This window comes from Copidosoma floridanum, unplaced genomic scaffold (assembly GCF_036245765.1).
Source record: "Copidosoma floridanum isolate Cflo_tuat_1 unplaced genomic scaffold, Cflo_Japanese_pri ptg000020l, whole genome shotgun sequence".
NCBI lineage: Eukaryota > Metazoa > Arthropoda > Insecta > Hymenoptera > Encyrtidae > Copidosoma > Copidosoma floridanum.
In genome coordinates, this window is record NW_028321897.1 from 19,685,231 (window position 1) to 19,705,283 (window position 20,053).

Genomic DNA, 20,053 nt, shown 5'->3' on the forward strand with positions numbered 1-20,053 from the left:
TGTGACAGATAGCACGCAAATCAATCTCGACTCTCTTATCTGTAATTTCTCCAGCACTGTGCTGTCTGTCTTTGATTCGCTTGCACATTTTAGCGCATGAATGTCCATCATATATTATGTCCCTTTATCGATTAACATCTAATTTTACAGATCTTAGACGGTCTACTCGTTTTCCCATGGATTATCTCATTTTACCTTACTCCAGAACTGAATCTATGAGACGATCCTTTGCTGTTCAATCATCGATTTTCATAAATAAACTTCATCAAACTGTATTTCACGCATCTAAAATAAATAGCTTTAAAACTCTCCTATTTGCGTTTCTCCTAAACCAAGACAAGAGTGAGTGGGATACTGAATACCAGATTTCTGCCTAGATTATAAACTTCTAATTCTTATCTTTGAATGAAATTGTTTAATTAATTTTTCTCTTTTGTTCTTTCTTTTAAACACTAATTGTTAACTCAAATGTATTCACATTCTTTATGTATTTACCTATTAATTTGCGTACTAACTTGTATTAACTAATTGTTTATATTTTATTTTTAATACATACATTGTAATAATCCCTTGAAGCCATACGTGGTTGTACCCCCTGGCTGAAATAAAGACTTATACTATACTATACTATACTATACTTATACGTATAGATATGTAGAGGGTTTTCGCCTTGTGTGGCATTGCCACATTTATTTTCACTTGTCTTTTTTGAAATACATAATGTATTTCAAAACACACATTGACTATACATTGTGACACTACCCCTCTAAAAACGTTCTACACTATGTGTCAACACACTGTGGTGTTCCATTCAGTGAGTCTCAGGCTAAGCCGCTAGCAAATATATACATGGCAAATGAATTTATGAGTATACATGTATATTTTTATTGCATTAATAAACAAAATAATAGAAAAAGGTGGGGTAGAAAAAATAAGCGCGTGGCACGTAGATGATAAGTTATGCTAACTAGACTGATAGAATTAGACTTTTCAAAAAATTAATTCCTGTAAGCGAATAAAAAATTAGATTAGCGAGATGAAACTGATAGAAATTGCTGCAACCAAAAACGAACCTCTGAATTTGTCAGCAAAGTACCCAAAAAAAATGGTAAAAGTGCCAAAATCACCTAATAGTTTTTTTGTAAATTGCAAAAAACCGCAAACTTGGCCGTTTTTTGAAAAATTCAGAACTCAGTCCCATTTGGAAATGAAAAGCTGAAAATTTGATTTAACGTTTTTTTCGTAGTCCTTAACATATGCTCCAAATTTTTAAGATGATACAATTAACAGTTTTTGCAAACCGTCGTGTTAAAGAAAAAATGGTCTCGAAAAATGGCTCTAAAAAAGTTTTGAGACTACTTACGGCCATTTTTCAAACGCGCTGCTCTTCGTCAAGAGTTAGTGTTCAACATGCTGAAATTTCATAATCCCTTTTTGTTTAGAAGTACTGTTAAAATTGCATCGAAAAACAGTGATTTTCGCAGGAGGCCGTCGGCGGCGCGTGGTGGGGCAAGCCGCCGAATAAGGCCACGCCCACTTCCTCGCTGAGCGCTCGGTGCACTTTCAAGCGTGTAGGTTTAAAATGACTACGCGTTGTAAACCAACGATATCTCTGGAACTAAGCATCAGAAATTGATTTTATTTGTTTAATCTGGGGTAGCTTTCTATAATATTGAGAGTGCGCGTATCGACATATTAATAAAAATAATAGTAATCATAGAAAAACGGTACTTCTGAAAATTATTCTACTAGTTGTTGCAAATTTTAGTACTTTTGTAATAGATATTACATATATTCATTTCCTGACTGTATGTATGTCATAATTATTGTCAGCATTGCAATAAATAATAATAATTATTATTATTACTATTATAATCATTATTATAATGATTATAAAAATATTAATTTGTACATACAGAAAATAAGTTTCATAATGCGTTTTTCGACACGTACTTTAATAGCTTCCCACTTATGATGACTAATGTTTCGTTAAATGTCGAAAAGACACGTGATAAAATCGATATATTTCGCCGAAGGGTTTATGAAATAATTACATAACATCCTACACAAATACTTTTTATCTCAAATCACATTTTACTGAAATCTCATTATTATTGAAAGCTACCCCAGATTTAAAAAAAACATTAATTTCTGATGCTTAGTTCCGGAGATATCGTTGGTCTTACAACGCGTAGTCATTTTAAACCTACACGCTCGAAAGTGCGCCGAGCGCTCAGCGAGGAAGTGGGCGTGGCCTAATTCGGTGGCTTGCCCCACCACGCGCCGCCGACGGCCTCCTGCGAAAATCACTGTTTTTCGATGCAATTTTAACAGTACTGCTAAACAAGATGGGATTATGAAATTTTAGCATGTTGAACACTAACTCTTGACGAAGAGCAGCGCGTTTGAAAAATGGCCGTAAGTAGTCTCAAAACTTTTTTAGAGCCATTTTTCGAAGGGACCATTTTTTCTTCAACACGACGGTTTACAATAACTATTAATTGTATCATCTTGAAATTTGGAGCATATGTTAAGGACTACGAAAAGAAAGTCGTTTCAAATTTTCAGCTTTTCATATCCAAATGGGACTGAGTTATGAATTTTTCAAAAAATGGCCAAATTTGCGGTTTTTTGCAATTTGCAAAAAAACTATTAAATGAAATTAATTTCAACAAAGCTACTTTTGAGTGGCTTGGAAAGGTGCATCGTTTTTGTATTAAACTTTTTTTCCATCCATTACTGTCTCCGGCTCTTGGAACTTTTGGCACTTTTACCATTTTTTTTGGAAACTTTGCTGACAAATTCAGAGGTTCGTTTTTGGTTGTAGCAATTTCTACCACTTTTATCTCGCTAATCCAATTTTTTATTCGCTTATAGGAATTAATTTTTTTTTCAATGGTGTGAAATCTAATTCTATCAGTCTAAACCCTGCATACGGTAGGGACTTCATTCCAAAGTGTCCCGTGACTTACTTTAAGTAAAGCACTGGAGAAAATCTATAGGTTGACATGCTTCCCCCACTTTACTCAGCTGTCGTAGCAGCATAACGTGTGTGTATTCATATCTTTAGAGCTGCTGTTACTGCTGCTGCACTGCCACTGTATCCAGAGTCAGTTGTATGATCTCGGAAGCGATTGAATTTTGCCATCCCGAGGGCCCATCTCAGCTGATCTTTCGTTGACTTTGTATACAACATCGTGTATATACTTATACATGCACCTAGTCAGAAATGACAGTTCGTCACCTTTCTATTTCGTGAGGCCCTACTTAGGTAGTCTACTGAGGGCACACCTAGGCGCGTCAGGGAACTTCCGTGAGATACTTATTAAGCAGTCTTCATAAGCTACCTTTATCTTACCTTACACATTGTATACATAGTTATATCAGCTATAGTTACAGTGTTAACTGTAGCCTAAAATTATATATAAGTACACAAGTGACTAGTATTAATATTCATTGCTATTGACATGATTAATGAGATTTCTCATAAACATGAGAATGACAATATCAGTCGTCATTAAATTTGTTTTAAACAAAACAAGTTTTTCAAAGTACCGGTTATATAAGCAATTTTTATTGCTTCAAAGAATTTATGTGTCGAAAACTACTTAAAAACCATACTTACATTAAAAATCTTTTATATGCAACAGTTTGTATACTGTAATTCAGTTGTCTGCTATCAAGTCAAGTTCATCTGTCATTCAATTAAGTCAATGTGTTTTCGTACAAAAAAAAAGTAAGTTGCAGTGTGAGCAGTTAATTTGTATTTATTACTTGATTTATATTAAAAAGTACTTAAGAGTTAACTCACACAAATCATACACTTATATTGTTAATTTTCAATTAACAGTGAGTGATATTTCAAAGGTTACACTCACTCCTTTATTCATTTAAAATCTAATGTATGAAGGAATTGAAAATAATTTCTTCTATGTGAAGCAGGACTTTAGTTTAATTATAATACAATATGTATTCTTATATAGACATATCTATATTTATAAATTGAAAGTGGTTAGGTCACGTCGATTAAGACAGCCTACTTAGGGCCTACCAAATGCCCTCTGACGCTGTCAACGTAGAACCTCAGTAGGCTAAAGAGGGAGCCTTAGCAGGCCCTACTGGTCGCCTACCTAAAATTTCTGCTTTGGCAGCTGCATGTACCGTGTATATAGTTTATACTATTTTTTATAAATTCATTTTGTACACTTATTTTATTTCAGAACTTAATCTTTCCTGACATCTTTGCTAATAAATTGTTAGATATTTGGAACATATATACATGTGTGTGTATGTATGTGTCCTTTGACATGTTTATAAGTGTATCCGCTGAATTTACTGAAAGCATTGATGTCGGATGTTTCGTCGCCACACATGTAAAGCAGTTTTGCTTGTGTCGGGGTTCCCGACACCCCTCTTGCGGTTTTTTAGGGCACTGCCCAGCCCAGCAACGCGTAAAAAGTATTTCCTACAAAAAATACATCCTGACTATTCAAAAATGCCTACGTTATTCTTAAAGTTTTAACTTCTGTCTTCCTAGAGTGCCAGTTTTTTATATTATAAAAATAAAATAGGAATGAAACTATATCTTCTTACTATAAGTTTTTGTTTCGTTAAAAAAAATCGAAACAAATTTTGAGTAATGTTATGGTTTTTTGGAAATCAAGTACAATGAAACATAAGTATGTCTACTTATGTTTCGTTTATTAAAACCGAATTTAATTCTCATTATATTTTGTTTCGTGTGTAAGGAACGAAACTGAACTCCGTTTAACTTTTGTTTCATTATCAAGAGACAAAAAAAACCTAAAGTGTTTTCTTCTGAAGTACGTTTTTGTTTAGTGACTAAAAAACAAAACAAAATTAAATAACTCCTTTGCTTGGTTGTTAAGAAATGAAACCATATTGAATATACGTTTTGGTTTTAATAATTTATCAAAACTGAGCGAAACGTGTGTTTCGGTCCCTGTCCCTGCTTTAAAATGTTGACGGCTGTATGTATGCTATAATGGAGAGTGCAACAGATAGTGATACAGATGATAGTTATTGCAAAAATAGATCCCCTTTAAAAGCATAATTTTTATGTACCAAAAAAGCTGAAATTTAATGTACACGAAAATTTGAACTTATGAATTTTGTATCCCGATAAGTTTTTGTTTGTAATTTGTTACTTAAACATGTTATGCAACAATATCATTACATTATATTTGTTACTATATAGTTGTGTATAACAAGTCATTGAATTCAAACGCCATCTGCAGCCCGCGTTGTTGCCCTGAGCGCACTGCATCTGGTGGGCCACCTAGTGAGGGGTACAGATGAGAGCGCTGAGCTGCCCTGGCTGTTACAATGCTACTTTTAAAATTTTTTTTTGAGCTTTTTTTTTAATGAAGTTGATAATGCGCTTCTATAGTGTGATGCGGAAATACATGAAGATGATACACAAATTTTTTTGCTATACTAAATTTAATTATCAGTCCGTTCTTGCAAAAAACTCTTATTTTTTGTATTTTGGCTTCAGAGTGAGCTAGAGCATTTTTTAAAAATAAATTCGTGTTCATAAGGGAAAGGCACTCACGTTTGTTGGGAAAAGAAGCATGTAAAATTGACGGAGACATTCGCAATTGTTTCAGTTGCAAAATAATATTTTTATAAAAAAATGTAAAAATTTACAAAAAACAATTTTTTTTTATTATTGTTATTAAAATTTAAAGCAATGTTCTTACTGCAGGAAAATGTTGATAAACCGACCATGAAGTTTTCAAAAACACTTCAAAGTTTTACTCAAAAAATATCAATTTGTACAAAACTAGTAATTATTTTGCAATGTTACAAATAGCTTTTTGTTTTGCAAATTACAATCAATATTTTCTTACAGTTACCTTCAAATTGATATAATATTTTTTTTCTACGTTAATCGAAAGTTTTTTGGTGTGAAATGATTTCTTTTGCAATTTTTTGCCATTAATGTCTTATTAACAATAAATAATGGATTTGAAAAAGTATCCAATTAATAGAAAATTTGATAACAAAGTTATTGACGGTCGTGAAATGCCTTTAACAAAACTTAAGATGTAACCGAAAAACTAAATAAAAAATTGGGGTTTGTTTATAAATTGTTGAATAAATAAGAGATGCTGACTTCTGATTTTGACTAAACTATTTTTTCCTTTTTCCTCGGGAAGTTCTGTAGGGGAATGACCAATTCTTTCTTTTCTACGAAACATAAGATTTAATCGTATTTCTTCTGTCTCTAGGCAATAGACTAACCCTGAAACAAAGAACCTCTGTGGGGATGCTAATTAGCCTGGATCTGATGCTTTGGCAAAGAGTGCCAGCTTGACCGGTGAGGAGTGGACGTCCTAAAATATGGAGTCTTTTTCAGGAATTTCAGGAAAAAGGTGCTTAGTGGCGAGTGGGATGTTCAGCTTAACGTGCGAGGTGTTTTATCGGAGACATTCCCAATGTGCCCATGATATGATAGGTACGATATTAATTAAGGGATCGGTGTGTCAATACACCCCCACACATAGATTGTGACTGGGCGATCACAGTGACTAGGCCAGTAGACTGTCGTGGTAACCCAGTGAAGAAAAAAAAATTCATTACTTAAGTGAACATAAGTTTTTAGGTGTAAAACTAAATAGTCGTAGTGTTCTTTCTTTTAAAATTTAAGTTAAGAAAACTTTACTTAGAAAAAAAAAGATGAAAGACAAACAGGTAGAGTCGGGCTACAGTGAGTCAAGGGAGGTAAAGAAATTTTAATTTGGTTGTCAATAACTAGTCTTTGGAAGAGGTACAGATACATGAGGGAGAGATTACCTAAACATAATTAAGTTAGATACCGTTAAAACAAAAAAGTTTTATGTATCTATCTACTGTTTTTTACTATGACACACAGTCACATGTAGTGATAAGATATGAAATTCGGAGATTAATAAACAAGTTTTTGAGTTCTTATTCGATAAGTATACAAAAAGTAAGACAGAAGTATAATTGTGACTTTTAAATAAACTTTGTCTGACTCTCATGTAACTTTATACATTTGAGAGTCACTATTATAGTACATGATAAATTAACAGGCTTCTTATTTAAATGCATTTTACAGGACTTCTAAGTATATCGTAACAGTTCTGTGATTTTATTTTAACTACAAATAACACTCACTCACCACAATCATGCATTTTTCAATTTTATGCGAAATTTTTTGTGCATTTTACTCAAAGTGCTGCATTTATTTTTTGTTTTAATATCTGTACAGTTAAAATTTTTTTAATACATGCATTTATAACAGAGTTGAGATTTTTATGTGCAATTAATTTTTGTAATGGAATTACGTACAGCAAATTGAAAAAAATCGAAAATCTCAAGCAGAGAGCCAACTTTTTTAGGAGCGTCGCTTTCGAGTCTAGTATAATCACCACCAAGCTAACTCTATTATTACTAAATGACAAAAATATTTAGTTTTTACTTAACTGCACTTTATTTTTTTATTTTTTTTTTTTTTTTAACTAGTAATTAAAACATAAGAGCTCTAATTTATATAATAAATGCTATAAAAATAAATAAAATTCAACTAAGCTTATTTTTTGCAGTGAAATATTTGCCTTTCAACCAAAGAACTCGTTTAGTGCAAAATTTGATTCATATTCTTTGTCATCAATTAGATTTACTTGGAAGAAGTTTTAATATACCTATTGACACCGTTTTACCATGGATCTTATTACACCATATCCTTCAATTGTAAGTAAAAAAAGTATTTGAATAATCACGATTGTATTAATATTTTACTTCTTTTAGTGAAGATGATAAACGTCGAGCAAAAACTACATCAGTAACTAAAAATGAACTACAGTCTACTGCTCTTTTTAAAGTATCTGAGGAGAATGAAGATGAAGACAATGAAGATATTCCAGCATCTATTGTAATTTTGCTCAAAGCTCATAAATTTTTGGGTCGACATGGATTGTGCTGTATGAAAAATGGGAAACTATTACTTTTTATAATGGAATTACTCGTCCCAAAATTAAACTTTCCACCGTTTTCCCACATTAAAGAAAAATTGAGACAGCCTCTAGAACAAGTAATTTTTTGTTTGTATGGGCATCCATCAAAGTTTATTAGTGGTATACGATCAAAACCTAGATACCTTGATGAGCATGTTAAAACTACTATAGCCCTAACATGGGAGAAAAGTCAATTATTGTTCGAGTTTTATAAACCAGTAAATTTTCCATCATTTGTATCAAGAAAAAATGATTCTATAAATTTAGACACAGTTGTCTTGTTTAAAAAAATATGTCATTTAGTTCCATCGGATAGTGACCCATTTTACAAACTAGAAGATATGAATGCCTTTTTACTTGGAAATCGAGGAGATATTCCAAGAGTAGAAAAAATAATTGGCAATGGCATATCATACATATATTACCTCATTGCTGATCATTATTTCAAAGCCTCATCAAATCAGTCGTGGGAAAATGCAATAAAATATTACATGTTAGACTTATGTTTACACCCAGAAGAACTTAACTCTTGGGCCGGCTTAGCCATGTCAACTAGTACTCAGATGGAAACATGGTTAAATAATTTTTATCCTGATATGTAAGTAATAATCTAATTCTCATTTTTTTCGCATAGATGTAGCCCTTGAGTTTATTTCCAGTACAAATGTTTAACAGAATATTAACAAATACATAATCAATCAGAATTGTTGTAATAATATGCTAGAATTCCATTTAACTGTAGAACTGTGTGATGCTGTGGCTTAACAAAAAGTAATATTCAATCTTCGATTCAGAAAATTTAAACCAACGAAATGTGTTTATTTTATTATTATAACGTGTTTTTAATTGTATGCAAGAAAATAAGGCTTCGAAAATCGTATGCCTTAGTTTATAAAAAACATGAAAATTTTTTACTGTCTATAGCTATGAATTACTTTTTTAAATTAAATAAAAACTATAAAATACGCACCATATTGCTTAAAAAAAACAATACATGTGAGTTTACTAAAACCAAGTGGGTCATGGTATTGCCGATGAAAATAAAGTTCCCATGGCTCGCATTGTTACATCTTAAAATAAGAGTCACACAACTTAATTGATTAAATAGAATTGTATATAACTTTCAATTTTTTTGTAATACAACATACCTCATAAATCTATATAAATTTATGGCAAAAAATTGAATTCCGTCAAATGTTCAACAATATTAATAACGCTAATAGTTCGAATCTCTCACAGTAATAAGTACGGAGCTAAAAAACACCACCTTTCTCTTATTCTATATATTTATTATTTATAAAGTAGTAGTAGTAGTAGCAGCAGCAGCAGCAGCAGCAGCAGCAGCAGTCGCAGTAACAGTAGTTTTTTTTTGTAGAGGGAGGGGAAATGCATTGAGACACACCTCAGGGACAGCGATAGTGTGGGACTCGGTGGGGAGACCATCGAGTCTCACAACATTAACGAGCAAGCTCGTCACCATTTGCTAAAGGTGCGAATCCTCTCGAGTCCTGAAAAGAACTCAGAGTCCCTGAGGACCAGCACCCTGTCTAGTGCTCCATAGTAGGCAAGTTAGCAAACTTAGCAAGCACCACTATAAGCTTGATGCTTTTCCTTGCTGATAGGTACAAGTACTTAGAGCAGCGTAGGTCCACATTAGCCCACCTTTCTACGCAAGGCCTTTCCGCCTTATTTGCGCCCTGCTTGAGCCTTTTTCTAGTTTCTTCTAGCGCTTTCCTCAACAGCTCCCACTGCTGGCTTCGTGCTTGTTGTCCGTCATTGGACAGAGAAAACACTGAACTTCTTTTTTCCGGTGGTTGCAGCTTCCTCACCGGAAGCAAAGCTTGGACCTCCTTTCTTCTTTACAGTTGCCTAAGACATGTCTGTAAATCAGGCATTAGTAACATCTTGTTACTTCGATTCTTCGTTGGATTTGGCAGCTTATGAAGCCAGCTCTTAATCTGCCTTCATTCTCTGCTTGTCTATCAGTTGCTTCGACTACTGTTATCAACGCCAGCCTCTGTCCTCTAATGTTTGATTTTAAGAGAGCTCCTTTAGGCTTTTAGCTATCTAGTCCAAAAGTCTTGACAAAAGCCTCTTTAACCTCGTCTTCCTCGACAATAGCGTCCGGATCTTGGACCTCTAGTATCACTTTTTTCGTGTTCATTTTGATAGTTTCCTCTCCAGCTACCGACTTTTTAATTTGTTGTGAGAATGCAATCGCATCCTCTACACCTTTGGCTTTTATCAGTGTGTCTCCTTTCCTTCTTGTAACAACACTTTTAACTGCGGCATTGGCCTTGTCAGGGTCAAAGTTCGCCTTTATTGACTTCAGCACATTAGCAAAGGTCTGTCCTTCGGCCATCTTCACCAGTGCTGTTGTTGTTGGGTCTACTCTCTTCTTCTGGTCTTTTTTGTCGTTCAGAAGAACCTCTTCCTGTTGGCTTCTGCCTATTTTCTTTTTTTTTTTTTTTCCTTTTTTTTTAAAATATGAATTGTTGGCGTTTTTCGGAGCTGTCTGGTGGGCTTCTGTTTCTTTTAACTCGCTCCATTTTTTTAAGGGCAGTGTTCAGGGTTTTTTTGTAACCATGTCGTCGGAAATTATCTCGCCTTTGTTTCCTAATTTTTAGCGGTTTGAAGCAATCCTTCCAACTGTTTATGAACATTTTTTCATTCAAAAGTGCGCCTTTTCTCATTACCTCTGCTACTTCCATGTGTTTAAGCGCAGCGTTAAGACCATTTTTTACAGCGTTTGCCGTATTCCGTACTTATCAGTAATTGCTTTCAGCGTCTCTTCAATCTCTCTTGTTGTCGATTGAACTTGTTTAATCTCCCGCTGTGACTTCACTTTGAACTCAGAATCATTTTTTTCCATCGATTCAAGCTTATTTTGAGTCTGGATGCTGAAGACCGTCACATTACTACCCTTGCTGATATCACTGCCTATACTTCAAAGACTTCATCTGTAAGAAAAGGCCATTGAACATTTAACAGTCTCTGTTGGCCGTGAGACACGTCTTTGCCCCCCCCCCCTCAGAATCTGTGGGGCTAGCAGCAGTCACCCGGGCTTGCACTGAATTGGAACTGCCAGCGGATTTCCTCGGAAAAGTAACCGCCTGGGGTTCATGTTTGACATTGATGTTCTTCATTTTTTGTTCTTCTTGAGATCGTGTTGGCCGGTGAAAGTCAACACTCCCCTTCTTTCCGAAAATAAACATCTGAAAATGGTTAAAATCAGTACAGCAGCCCAATTCGTTGCTGAAGATAGGTGCTACTTGCTCACGCCGGCTGGGAGTTTCCACTTTTCCTCAGTCTCACCCGTGAAGACTATCCTGGCGTTGTGTAGGAAGTTTAAGAGTAGTGATTGGGTTTAGTGTATGTATATATTGGTACACTACAGTCATCCCAGCAAGACGGGCAGCAGGTATACAATCCCACGACCGGCGCAGACAATCCGACCAAACGAGCTGGCGTATAAAAGCCACTTAAAGTGCCGCCATGTAGCCTCTTCAGTGGTACTAAGTCTAGATTAATCAGCCCACCATGTCTTTTTTGTTTATGAGGCATGCAGCCATATCAATGGCGGTTACCCAGACTTACCTAAGCCTCATCGTCTGGCTTCACCAGCTGCCAGGCCCCCCACACCATCCAGAGAGAGATCCTGCCTAGCGCAAACCGAAACAACTAGTGAGTGAATCTGTGTGTTGTTTAGTGAGAGTGTAATACATGTATCTGAGAAGAACGTTATAACCACCGCTTACTTCTATACACGACGGGGTGCTAGTTTTTGTTGGCCCGCAACAAGCATTAATGTGTCATCTACGGCGCGCGGCGGCTGCAGAAAGCAAAAAGCACAAGCAGCGCTGGCTCCCGCATCCACATCAATGAAGACAGAGAGCACAATGCTTACGTCAACAAAGATACAGACACGCATGCCAACGCCGTGCTGCGCATGCCTCCCTATCTATGCCCCTCACCGCCACCGCAAATAGCCGCCCTAACTGACCGGTTTCACCTCAGATCTTAAGAGGGTGCCCCTATCGGCCACCTGGGAAAGCGCCTGGTATAGAGAAACTAGCTTAAAAGTTCCAGCCGGGAGTAGTAGCAGTAGTTGTAGTAGTCGTAGTAGTTGTAGTAATAGTATTCATACCCACTCACCTCCCCCCATGCCGCGTTCCTCCAGTTTCACCCTGTAACTGTGTTAGCATTACTCCTTATTAAAGCCTCCAGGGAGATTATCGTATCTCACAGCATTAGCGAGCAAGCTTGCCACAAGTTGCTAGAGGTGCCAATCCTTCTGAGTCCTGGAAAGGACTAAGAGTTTCCGTGGACCAACAACCTTTTCTAGCGCTTCTTTGAAAGCTGCAATCTTTCCAAGCACTACTGAACGTTTGAGGTTCCCCCCAGCTGATAAGTAAGTGTACTTAGCACCGTGTGGGTCTGCAATATATATTTATTATCTTTCTGTGAGAACCTTGTTGCCTCAGAAAGCTTCCTCGGCAACGCCTGCACCCTGTGGGACGGCTTTCTTTTTTTTCCGACAGACGACCGACCAGCCGTAGCTATTTACAGCCCTCAAATCTGCTTCGGTGCGAAGCATCTCAGAGATAATATTTTTGGGAGTGAGGTCCGCACCGTGCCTGTCTGTGAAATGCTGGCCCTTATGGTGCCATCTCTTGCACACAAAAAATATGTGTTCGATGGTATTATCCAACGCTGGGCAGTAAAGTGCATCTAGGTGATGCTATTAATTTCACGTGATGAAGATAAGCATTAAAGTTGCCATGCCCATATAAGAACTAGGTAAGGTAAAAATTGACATATCTGTGCCCTTACTTCACCCATGGTCGCAATTCCAGTATTAGCTGGTGCGTCCACCTACCCACACCAGCCCGATCTTATTCATGTTGCCGTGTTGTCATGGTTTCCTCCTGCCTGTTGCCGTCACTTTTGTCACTGAAGCATAAAAATTTCTTTCGTCACTCCAGTTCAAGGAACACAATGAGTATCGTTTATGCCGTCACCATGATTGCGGTGGAGAAGACCGAGTGTTAGGGGCACGTAATTTTCAGGGATGTGATTTGTTGTACCATAGTGAGACGCTCTCGAACGTCCCGTTTTTCCAGTGCATCTGCCCATGCCTCCTCACCATACAGCTGTATGAGTTGAGGGCATACGCAAGAAGCCATCTTTTGGCTTCTCGTGGGCTCACAACATTGGTCATTATTCGTACAAGCGCTCTCGCAATCCTTCCGGCTTTGTCGGCTGCTTTTTTGATGTGCTTCCACAAAGTTAGCCTAGAGTCGACCCACATTTCTAGGTAGCGCACCACCGAGCTTGCGCAACTAGTCTAACCAGCAACATTAAAGTGGAAGTCCCCCCTTCTCGAACCATTCTTGTCTGGCAAAGACTACCATCTTTGTCTTTTGGATCGCTAGTTTGAAACTGTAATCCCGAAGCCTCACTGATACTATCGCAACTGCCCACCAGATTCTGTGGTAGATATCCTCTTGGGGTCTTGCTTTGACATGCAATGCTATCTCGTCTTATGTCAGGGTTTCCATGCCTCTCTCATCACGTTCCCTTCTAAACCCATACTGATTATCTGAGAGGACCAGAAGGGAGGTTTTTTTTCTTGTCTTTAAAAAGGAGCATCATAATCATGTCTAGCAAGGCGTGGTATGTTTCTGTAGCCATGAACTCGTGAATTTCGGTAGGTATCCCGTCTGGACCAGAGACCTTGCGACCTGGCGTCTCCGAGACCATCGATCTTAGTTTATCACGGGTAAATCATCGGGCCTGAGCCACGCAGTCTTTTTATCGTGATCTGGTATTCCAGTCTCCACGTGTCTCTATCCACCTCAGCGATGAGTTCGTGCCAGCATCGGTTCTTTCTCACCTTCATCGCCCCATCTAAGACCTTCTTTACTTCCTTGTACGTTGCAATAGCCACCTCCGTCTCTTGGTGACTTCTATTTTGCTGTTCAAGATCGCATAGGTGCTGTGCCTCTCCGCGTAGGTTTTCTCGATCCATTTGTAGCATGAATGCTATCCCTGCCTGGTGTTAATTTTGGGCATGCACGTTTCACACCTCTCCTTGACACGTTTCGCGAGAGCTTTGACCTCTGCTGCATTTGTGATCTTGTTTCAATTAATAGGAGAGGGTGCGCTTACCATGGCCTCCCGCACTGAGTCTCTGTTGAGCTTCGCTACGTTCCATCTGGTGACGTGTTTTTGAATTATTTTCTGGGAGCTTGCACCATGGCCCTTGCTAACTACGAAGATGACATACTGGTGGTAACTAGCTGTGAAGTTCTCCAGAATCTGCCAGTCAGACACCCACGCCGCCATTTGTGACGACGCCAGTGTAAGGTAGATAATCATGCCCTGGTTGCTGGGTTGTCTGAATGTTGCTGCACTACTGGAGTTCAAGACGATGAGATCCAGCCTTGTGGCCATTTATAGCACCACCCACCCATTTAAGTTGGTTCTCGGCCCCCCTTCAAGCGCTGGCCTTGGAGTTAAAGTCACTGGATAGGACTATGTCACCACTTCTCCGCACACGCGAACGGCAACCTCAAGTTTGGCAAGCCGCTCCTTAAAGATGCCAATCGTGATGTTTGGGGGTATGCAGCAACTTACATAGTATATACACACACACCGGATTCCAAAGAAACCATCACCACCTCCAGTGTCAATAGCAGCAGCACCAGTAGTAGTATTAATATTTCACATACACCCCATACTTTTTTCGTATCATACGTCTATAACCTCTACATACCTAGTTTTTTTTCCGCAATTACCCTCTTTTTCCCTAATATGCGAGTCTTTCGTGCGAACCATGGAGCTTCGGTTTTAACGTGATGTAATTGAGTTAGATATTAAATTCATTCTGTAATATTTAAACAATTTGCAGGCTTGGTGCCAACCTACATTCGTGTGAAAATGAAAAAAAAAAGAAAAAGAATTAAAGAACTGCAAAATTTTCCAAAAATGCCGTGTTTTTTGGCGAATTAGGACGATTATTTTAATATTCAGAACTAGTAGGAAAAATGTTGCAGAGGGTGCTTTTTTTGTCTTTCAATGAGCTTATAATATGAATCTCATAAAAATCATAAAATTTTAATTTTTCGATTGCAGAATTAGATAAAACTGCAAAAAAAAACGTACTTAAACTTCAACGCTCTAGAAAAAATACATCTGGCTTGTTTTTACTATAAATTCAGATTAAATCAGTCTAAATTACGGAAACTTCCGTATTAAATGTCGTTAAGATCGGTTTTACAATTTTGCAAAATAGATTATGTAATTAACAATTTTGAAAAAATTAAGTTCAACGTTATGGCTTGCAACGTATTTTCACATACGTCCCAAATTTTTTACACTAGTTCTACAACCTATTTGATACTTCGGTATCTTAAAAAAATTTTCTTTCGTTTCTTATAAATGGTATTAATTAGTTTTTTTTAAATTACGGCTTTTCTAAAAATTGCTTAACTCGGTGAATTTAAGAAATACTTTTCTTACATTTTATATATGCATAGAGATCACGATTACAAACAATTTGAGCTTCTTTAAGTTTTAATATCTTTATTATAAACAAAGTTATCGAGCTTCAAATTTTGTTGGGTTTGCAACGATTGTATTCATGTTATTTTATAATAAAAAGTTCATCCATATTTTTTAATACCTACCTTCCTTGTAGTGCTTGTGTACAACATGCATCAGTTTTTATTTGTAAAAAAAATTAAGAAAGTTTGTGCATGGATAATTTTATTGTAGCTGAGATGAAGACTGGTGCTCCACGACGAGAATATGATTGATCACTTTGAATCTAGTCTAGGTTTTAAAACTGCATTATTTCGGTATGTGAAGCACGTATTGAAATTTTTTTTTTTCAAGTTATCGTAGCGTTTTGAGATAAGAATAACTGTATTGATCAGAGCGAAAAATTTCTTCTGCAGTAACAATTGTCTTAAGAAATTTGAAAAAATACTTTGAACAACGTCGGTAATTATTTTTTTTTGGTTCTTACGTTAGAAACAACATTCCACAGGTTTTTTATAACAATATCAACAAATGATAATGATTTTAAAAAACAATAGAAATTTGAAAACATTAGAATGCACTGACTTTTGCGCGCTGTGGGTTCCAAAATACGTTTCGTGCATATGCATTTTTTTAGAATGCAGATTTCCCACTGATCTGTGCCTGATTCTTGTAGCTTATGTGCGATTTAAACTTTTTTCTTCTTTTTACTGGTAGGACATTCTCATAATTCTGTTTTTAACAGTTCTACTTTATACGTTCGGACTTGTAGTAGTTAAAACATTTGAAAAGTTTAAAATTTTTGTTGGTTTCAAATAATTAACCGTTAGTTGATATTGTTTTCAACAAATAGACTATGAAAATGCTCGTTGTTAGTTCCAAATAAATTTTTTGCTGTTATAATGAGAGTTGCTCTAAAGATCAGCCAAATACGTGCTCTGAAAGCCGAGATAATGCGATTGCTTAAACTAGATCAAATTTGAAGTACTGTAACACAATTTAGTTGTAGAGCACCAGTCCTTATTTTAGCTGCAGTACAACAATCTATACATAAGTTATACAAGTATAGTAGGCCTTCAAAGGTAGGGATGAACTGTTTTGTTTTACAATGCTATGGATACACTCGGAGCAATCACTTACAAACTCTAAAGGCTGATAACTTTGATGATTATAAAGATATTTAAGCTTACAACAGCCCAAATTGTTCTTAATCGTGAGCTTTGTGCACATCTAAATGTGGTAGAATTTTTTCATAAATCCATCTAGTTATGTCATTCAATACTAAGACATTAATTAAAACAATAAATAAATAAAAAAAATGAAAACATGATTTCTTGAGGGTTGGGGTTAGTACTTAATTCGTTTCAGTTGACCAACAGTCTGTTACGATCGTCATAACGTGATAGACGTGATTAACTATTTAATTTTTTGAAATAATTATATTGTGTGTGTGGCTGAACATAAATCCAACATATACCTCCAACTAGTTAAATATGGAATAGAAGTATCAATATTTTTTAAAATTAAATGATTACTCACGTCTATATCGTTATGGCAATCGTTACAGACTGTTAGTCAACTGAAACGAATAATGTAAGTGTCAAACATGTGTGTACATACGTGTGTGAATATAGTCTATAACTGTACGCTTCTAATGAATGTAGAGAACACGCGTACATATCCACAATGTAGAATGAAGAGAGATCACTCACAAAATTTTTATATATATTGTAGAGAAAGTAGGTGTCCTCTTTTCGACCAATTGTGTGCTTATTGGAGTGTATGTGTAACATTCCTTATACAAATTTTTTTATCTCTTTGGTTCATGGTCTAAAATTTTGGTTTCAAAAAAATTAAAATTATGATTACATTAACGCATTTATGAAGTGATGACAAATTCATTTTTCTTTGCAAACTATGTACTTTGATGTACTTTTATGTTTATTCAAGCGTTGTTTTAATACTCTCTTTGTTTTACCTACATATGATGCAGAGCAAGAATCGCAAGCGAAATGATACGCAAAGTTGGTTTGATCGAGATGATCAATTTTATCGTGAATAATATTGATGATATTGTCCAACTTATCTTGAATAATAGAGTCAAATTGTATGTCTAATATTTTTAATGTTTTTGAATAAAACTTAAAAAGTAATGGGTTGTAAATAATAGAAATTTTTTTTCAGCATGTAAATTTTCATTTGATAAGTTATTATTATCAGTGTTAGTATTTTTTATGTGGCAAAGTCTTTTCTCGATGTATTTTTGTATAAAACGTTCTGTATAGTAATTATCGTATAAAATTCCTCTTAGCTATGAGAATATGCTTCCTGAGGTAGGATTTATCAGATAAAAGATAAGCTCGATCAACTAAACCGCACACCGTATTAATCTCAAAAAATTGAGGGTGGTTTAAATTAAAATTAATCATTTTATTGCATGAAGTTGGCACTGATAATTAACTTATTAATTAAAAACTGAATGAATTTACGTACTAATTTCTGCTCGTATGCTTATGCACTGACCCTTAAGAAATAATGGAAACAACTGAGATCAGAACTACATGTTTAACAATGAATATAAAAAATCACAATAATTTTAAAAATAAAAAAATTTTTTTTAATGATGCTGAAGTACCATAAAGCTTATAAAACTTATGTAAGAAATTTTTGAGCTTTTATAAATCATGTTAAAAGCTGCAGTATTGAATCAAATTTTTTAAAAATTGCATAATGAATTATATAAAAACTATCGAATCCATCTCAACGAAACTTGGTATTTAAGTTGTACGTACTTTGGACTACTTATGTTTTAGTTGACAGTAAAAATCATCAACATTTTGTATTTTTTCATGAATGTTGAATTAAAAGTATAAGTTTCATCTTAATTTACATATGACAAATTTAGGATTTCTATTTTATATAAGTTTTATCTTTAAGCTGATTAAAGACGTAAAAACACTCCTGCAAAATTTTTTTTACTAGCTCTGAATATTAAAATATTTGTGAAAATATGTCAACAAACCCAGCATTTTTGAGAAAAATTGCAGTTGCTTGGATTCTGAAAATGTTCCACTGAAAATTGGGTTCTCACAATACCTTTATATTGTTAGTGATGTTATTTTGAAAGTTTTGCAATACCTAAATCAATTACTTGATGCCAAAACCTAACAATTTTCCAGCAGGACTGAGCTTTACATTTTTATTTTTGAATAAATATCTTTTACTTAACAATCTTCTACTTAACCAATCTGGACAAAATTTGATAAAGACAAGTACTTTAAACCAAACTGTTTTTTTAGGAGGATTTGTAGTTACTTAACACAAAAGTAGACTTATAATTGGACATTTAAAAATGGTGGATACAATATGGTAAAAACGTCTATTAAAAGCTATCTGATAACAATTTTAAATTACTATTTTTTGTGTACAATTTTATTAAAGTCTTACGCAAAAATAAGTTAATAAGTTTGATAATGACAATAAATTAAAATATTAAAAAGTTAATACTTAAGTGATAAATTTTAAAACAAATATTCTTCATTTTCTGATTTTGCCTCAAAATCATTTAAGTTAACTTCGCTTCTCAAGTTTTATGTAAATTAAGCCAAAATACTTTAATGTGCAAAAATTAATGAAGGTTTTAATAATCATACAACGTCCTTTGATAACGATTTTAAGGGTTTTCCAAAAATTGGTCTTCTATTTAAAATGAATTAGTCGTTTGTTTTAAAAATTTGGTTATTGACATCTTTTGTTATTTTCTCTCTGTAGTTTTTTCTTGCAATTTAAAATACAATTTTTTTAAGAATTGATTTCGAGCTTTCTGAGTTGCCTCTGACAGTTGACTGATTAAAAAATATAGACTTATCGAATGACTCTGACAACGTTTGCAACGTTGCGTGCAACGAAATAAGAAAAAAAATAATTTGTTTATTTTTTCAATTAAAATAAGCGCTTCAACAAATAATGAGAAAAGCTTCCGTCAATTTTTAAATCATAGAAATGTACCATTATCAAAATATAAGAGTTTAAAGATTAATTCGAATGTATGAGCGTAAAACATGCGCTTCGGCCTTTCAAACTACTAAAGTAATTAAAAAAATAAAAGTTTATTTAGTTCGTCATAAAAATACAGACAAAAAAATTCCTACATTTCACAGAAATCTGATATTTCAAGCTCCACGCTACTAAAATTGCCTAAACGTACGCTAATACTATTGAGTACATATAATAGAAATAAGTTTCAACAATTTCCGTCTTCCAAAAATATTAATTTTGAGTGTTATACCGCAAAAATGACCGAAAAATACGGAAATTTGAGAAAAATTTATAATCACTGGCTGGGCGCCCCTGATAATGCAAAGAAACTTATAATCATTACTTAATACATGTAAAAGTTACCAGTTCCAACAATTTTCGTCTTCGGGAATTATAAATTTCATATGTTCTGTCGCAAAACAGACCGAGAAATACGGAAATTTAGGAAAAATTCATTATCACAGTCT

The 20,053-nt window shown here is 35.0% G+C and overlaps 1 protein-coding gene across 1 annotated transcript in view; it reads left to right on the top strand.

Annotated features, from left to right (window-relative positions):
• Positions 1 to 20,053, top strand: part of LOC106636407 (calcineurin-binding protein cabin-1) — a 431,120-nt gene that overhangs the window by 245,561 nt on the left and 165,506 nt on the right. The window contains exons 11-12 of the mRNA XM_089593628.1: positions 7,593 to 7,740; positions 7,798 to 8,601. Coding sequence (XP_089449754.1) covers positions 7,593 to 7,740; positions 7,798 to 8,601 — 952 coding nt within the window. The remainder of the gene's footprint in view (positions 1 to 7,592; positions 7,741 to 7,797; positions 8,602 to 20,053) is intronic.